Raw genomic sequence first — 6,219 nt, 5'->3', positions numbered from 1 at the left:
AATTCCTAAGACGCTCGTATTCCTTAATGCAGGCAGAATGAGATGTGGCAGGTGGAACAACAATCTTATCCAATGATGAGGATGACAATACTGCCATTGAAACAGTAAAATCATCTAGTCATTGAGACACAAGTGGTTCACAGAGGCACATTTTACTTATTTCAATTTCTGAAAAGGAGCAGGCACTTGACCAGATTAAACTGAGTAAAGTAGAAGTGAGGCAGCTCATTTATATAGATATTTTTATTGTTGATTAGCTGTGTATATCTAAACTTCAAAATAGAACAAAATACATATTTTATGAAGATAAACTATTCATAACAAAATACATATCAAACAAAATTCTTTATAGGAGGTAGAATTACCTTACCATTAACCTATAATTCATATACAGTATATTATATTATATATGCACACACATATGCTACTTAGGGTGTGTATATGTCACATATACACAGTTATGAACATTTACAGTATTGCATGTAAATTTTACTCTGATTTATATAGCTGCACTCAACTTTGTTTTTGTAATTATTATGATTTTCAATGTGAATTCCCATTCCAAATGGCATCTATGATTTTGTTCATAAAAATACACCAGGTGATCATGATGTAATTTGAGACACACTTATAGAACTTTCCTGGACTTTCAGTTTAGTACAAAAACCTTTCACAAATGAGGACTGAAGGGTTAGGAAATATTTTTCTTCAGCTGTCTAAAAGTACAGTACTTTTAACTGACAATTCCATTTATTTAATTTTTGCCTCCTGGATTACACTAACCATTTGTTTCAAAATCAAACTGGTGCTTTTTAAAGTGGGGTCAGGGTTGTGTTGTAGCCAGGAAATGTATGAGGGGCAAGGGTTTTGTGTGTTATCTTCTATTGGGCCAGCTATTTGTAGTTGGTCCAATAAAAAGATGCACAAAACCCTTCCATTTTTTAAAGTACTTTTAGGGGAATTCAGCCACATAACTTGTTTCGATAAATACAGGAGAAATGGTTCTGAAGGGTTATAGTAAAATACGATGCACCTTCCCCACTAACACTGTATGAAATACTTTCAGTAAATTTGGTCCCCAATTAATTTTGAGTAGAACTACAAGCCTAAGGTCATATTTGCCAATGGCAGAACTTGTGTTATAGTAATTTATAGCATGATTGGACATTGGTTAAGGCAACTACAAGCTAAAATTGAGAATAAATGTCTGGGAAGGTATTGTTTTCCTGCCACATTTAATTAGAATAACTTATTGCTTCTACATCTGAAGATAGGATGTTTTTGCCATGAAAATCATTTACACCAGTTGCCAAATTCAGTGGACTTCCACCTGCTTATGAAATTGGCCTTCCTTTTTATGTACGAAGTACATTGCATAACAGAGTTTTTAATTTACAAGCTGCTTCAGAACAAACTGAATTACCAAATGGTACAGACATTTAACAAAACTGAAAGAAAAACTAGGAGTAAAATAAAACACGTTTTTTTAAACAAATTCTTAAAAGGGAAAAAATTAAAATAAAATAGAATTGTCAGCTAGATTGCTTTCTCTTCCTAAAGGAGGTTATATATCAGAAGTAGGAATGTCATATTACATCTGAATCAAAAATATACATTCTCTGCTCCTTTAAACTGACCATATGAAAGATTAGCAGCTGAAAGGGAGAAGCCAATTATAAACCAAGTTGTACCAGTTGATAGTATATTTACAAATTTCTCATTAGTTGACTCCAACTACTTTACTTAAGGAAAATTAAACACCAAAAATAACTGAATTCAGTTTTAAACAAAAATAGTGGCCCCATAAAAATAAAACCCAAAGGGTTTTGTTCATAAAAAACTTTTCACACCCTGTAGATAAAGACCTAAAACATTTAAAATACATATTTTTGGTAGCAAAGAAGTGAAGAAACCTAAATCAAAATATAGTCTAATCTTTACATAATTATATATATTTTTATCTTATCAAAATAGTCTCTTAATACATACATATTGTAACACTGTATACACAAGTGTAATTATAAATGTGTTATTGAAATCTATTAAAAATACCCCAAGTCAGTCACAACATTAAAATCTTCAACCTGTATATAACATCACTGTAAATTTTCATAAATTTAACTTCTCAGTGCATCTGCAGTAGTCATTAAAAACCAGAGATTTCTGGTTAAGTCTTTCCTTGGTGTCTTAGTTAAATGTTTTAAGTTATCTAGGAATGAAGAGCTCTCCTCTTAGTGAGCCGTTTCTTTCCCTCAACATCCTCCTCCATGAAGGGTTGGGAATTTAAGAGCTGACCAGGTTTCACCGAAGCAGCAAGGCTTTAGTACTGAACATATTCAGACTGAAGGGACTGTGCAGAGGAGAAACAGAAACTGGTATTAAAATTCATATTAAGAGGGACCCTTTTAAATACCACATTCAATCTATACCCTCAAATAAAGACATTTTTATGGGGAAAAAAAAGATCATAACTAGAAAACAGAAAAATTCCAGGGTACACTAAACATAAATGCATTCTGGACTATCACACAGGAAATGCACCAAAAATGGCAAATGCTTTATCAAACAGTCACATTAAATATAAATAGACACAGTTAATTTAATAGTTCAGTTTACACTATAATGTTAAGGAGCACATAGCTTCTTGTTGTTATGTTATCAACTGGTAGTTATTGTTTGTGAATCAGATATAAAAAAGTATTTAAAGACAAAAATATAAGTTACAATTATTATATGAGCCATTATATTTGGATTCAATTACTTCTAATCCAGAGAATTCTAGGGGTTTATTCTTTTTAATGAGAACTTTAAGAAATCCTTTAAGACAATGTAATACTCTGTTAAACTAACCAACAGAGAAAACATGATTGCAGTTATTGTGATTTAAATTGATTTAATTAAGTCTCAAATGAGGATAAGACTACTACTGAAATATACAATGCACTCTGCAGATTTTGATTCAGATAACGACAGAAGAAACACATAAGGTGTGGAGTAATTACTGAAAAAACAAGGAAGCAGCCCACAATTAGATACAGAAGAACATTCTAGAGCTATTTAGCAAGAAAAAGAACAAAAAGAAAAGACATTTGAGTGAACAAGTAGTCTGAAGCAGCATATAGAAAATAAGCAGTTAAGAAGAAGGCCTGAAGACCTTTCTTGCCTGAGTTACGTGCATTTTTGGGTACGCAAGACATCTAACAAGCATTCTGGCTTGCTACTGGTCTTGTATCAATTAAAAGTTCATCTGAGTTTTAAGCGTAAAAAAGGTTTGTAAGAAAATTGAGACTAATAAGATCTATCTGTACAATTTCTTCCCAGATGTGTGTTGAGTCACCGTCCTATGAGAGCAGCAATATGAACCTGAAGAAAGCTGGATGTTTTGGGAGCTCTATCAAAGCCTGACAAAATGATTAAAACCCACTCACATGCATCACTAATTCATCCTGAGAGTAGCTAACTGTCTACAATAGAGTCAAGTACTGTTTCTTTTAAAAAATATATTTTAAAATAATTTAAAACTTTAAAAAAATTGGTAAACTCTGTCACTGGCCAGAAACATGTTTTAATTAATGAGATCCATAAAACAAATATAATTCTGAGTAAGTTAAGAAAAATATCTGGCACATTTTTAATGTGCGACAGTGCCATTTTTTCTTGTCTAAATGATTCTCTCTAAAGACACTATTTCAGTTAAAAACTGGCCAGGTGCTGTTTAATAATGAACATATTCAGACATAAGGGATGGCAAGTTTAAAAATTAAAGGACACTTGTACAATTTATTACAAGAGGAAGAAAGGCCAAAAGCTAGTATTTAAAACTGCAAACAACTCTCCTGCCAGCTTCAGGACCACAGTGGAACTGATGACCGGCTGTAGGTTATTTAATTGTGCCAGATTAGCACAGCTGACAGTTTTCAAGCAATTCATTTTACTGAATAGAAAGGATATGTATTTCTATCCACTACTGAACATTTAATATTTCTGCTAGTCCTAAGTACAGCCAAAGCTCTCTCAGTCTAACCTAATTTAAGACCATTTTATAAACCGAACCAAACCAAGCCCAACCCTTTTGTTGACGGAAATGTAGTTCCTGTTGGAGTGGTAAAGATTTTGCAATGAACTTTTAAAAATGAAATTTAAAAAGTAAAGGTGACTAACAAGTACTGTCCAAAAGCAGGAGAACTTCAAGAATTCCATTATTCCAAATTCTTTAAATTCCATACGGACACAATGTTTGTAACAAAAGAGGGTATTTTAGCCTTGGACAGGTACACAATGAGCAGATAGAGCATTAAACACCTGTGGCTTTACTTTCAGGTTCTTGAGATTAGGAATGACTCAAAAAGACCTGAGACTGTCATATTATTCCCTAAATCAGCTGAAAGTCATGATTCTGGATCACAGACTAAGCAGTGTTCTAAAACCGGGATTCAAGCTGCAGTTTCCTGTTATTTTTTTTAGAAGTTCCTCCTTTCACAAAGCATGGAACATGTGGATATGAAAGATAAGACTACACAGTAACATATGGAAGAGAAGATCAAATATGTATGTAGCACAAATGCAGAATGATTCAAACCATCAAATGCTTGCAGATATTTTTTGGTTTTTTGATGCTTGTCACAGGGTTAGTCTACACAAGACATTTACTGCATAATAAACTAATTAGCTGCACAGTAAATGTCTCAGTTGTCTATACACGTGCCCCTTTTAGGCTGAAGTAAACGAATTTACTCTGCAACAGCGCATGTGTAGATGCTGTTCCAGCTGGCTGGGGCACAAGGGTGCCCACCAGCTAGCTTTCTGCTGACACATCCTTGTGCCCCAGCCAGTACTTCTGCAGCACATTGACATGGGGAAGACAACCCTGGGTTGGCAGGCTGACCCCCTAGGTCCCCTGCCAGCTGGGGGTGCTCCAGTCTGGCTCAACATGTGCTCCCAGAAGCAAGTGCAAACAGCAGTAAACAGTTTATTGCTCCAGAGTTTACTGCTCCCAGGCGCATGTTCAAATGGCACACCCAGGAGCAATAAACTCCAGAGCAATAAACTCCAGTTTATTGCTTCGCATTAATTGCGCATGTAGACCCACCCACAGAGAGGTAGTTACTCTGTTTTTTCGGATGCTAGGTGCTGTTGTCCATACCTGCCACATGTCTACTCCAGAGCAATAAATAAGCATCTTCTTCCAACTGTTCTAAATCCTTTTCAGAGTAGAGTGAAGAACTAAACTGAATTTAAGAAAAGGGGGCCATTTCCTTTCACATACCATATCATATGGCCATTATATTGAGGTGATACCTTTTATTGAACCAAAATGCATGGTTGGGATAGACATAGGCAAACTTTTGAGTATCACAGTACCAGCCCTCAGGCCTCTGATAAAAGTTATCACACACAAGAACTCTTGCACTATATTTGACACATACTTTAGGTTTTTTGAGTATTAAACCTCACTGTCCTGATTCTGAAGGAGTTTCCTAACCAATAGCTTTGGACCAATGGTGTAATGGTTTTTAGGGGTACACCGATAAAGATTCTTTGGGCCAAAACTGGTGGCTGATTATTGACCAGCCATATCGGCCGATACCAATCTAATTGCCGATATGCAGTCCGGCAACTTGGAGAACAGTGTCCGGCTGGTGAGTCTATTGTGCGGAAGGGGCATGGTGCAGGGAAGGGACATGGGGGGGGGGGGGTAGATTGAGGCCCCTGTGGTGAGGGAGGGAGTGGGGCTGAGCCTGAGGCTGGGCCAAGTGCTGCACAGCTGGGGTGGGGCGGTGTGCAGGATGGAGCCACAGGTAGCTGATCCGGGGAGTGCTGGGAAGTGAGGGTTGGCTCCCACCACTACACGCACCCCTAGGAGAGGCGTGGGGGGCATGTGTCCCCCAGATCTGTGCACAGGGCAGGATGCCACTGAGGGCTCGGTGCCAGTGGCAGCGCCAGCCTCTTCATTGCAAGGGGCTGGGCCAGGGCTGCACTCACACCAGGCAGGGCGGGCAGCAGCAGTGCTGGGAGGGGAGATCCGGGGGGGGGAAGCTACAACCATCCCAAAATTCATCGTAGACCCCTCCATAGGGCCCCCTCCCAGTGCTGCTGCCATCCATCCCACCCCCACCTGCCCCTAGCGCTGCTCCAGCCCAGTCCCCCTGCCAGAAAGAGGCTGGGGCCGCCCCTGGCCCCAAGCCTGCAGTGGCAGGCCGCCCCCCCCCCCCCCACCAA

General features: G+C 38.1%; 1 protein-coding gene across 3 annotated transcripts in view; it reads right to left on the bottom strand.

Annotated features, from left to right (window-relative positions):
- Nucleotides 1-245: 245 nt before the first annotated feature.
- CDC14A (cell division cycle 14A) overlaps nucleotides 246-6,219 on the bottom strand; it is a 133,181-nt gene continuing 127,207 nt past the window's right edge. For all 3 annotated transcript variants that reach the window (XM_025197231.1, XM_025197243.1, XM_025197235.1), the window contains one exon: nucleotides 246-2,350. In XM_025197231.1, the coding sequence (XP_025053016.1) occupies nucleotides 2,321-2,350 (30 nt within the window). In that variant the 3' untranslated portion in view covers nucleotides 246-2,320. The remainder of the gene's footprint in view (nucleotides 2,351-6,219) is intronic.

Source organism: Alligator sinensis, unplaced genomic scaffold, assembly GCF_000455745.1.
Source record: "Alligator sinensis unplaced genomic scaffold, ASM45574v1 scaffold647_2, whole genome shotgun sequence".
NCBI classification, from domain to species: Eukaryota; Metazoa; Chordata; order Crocodylia; family Alligatoridae; genus Alligator; species Alligator sinensis.
The sequence above is the reverse complement of the archived record's forward strand: the minus strand, read 5'-3'. Positions and strand labels throughout refer to the sequence as shown.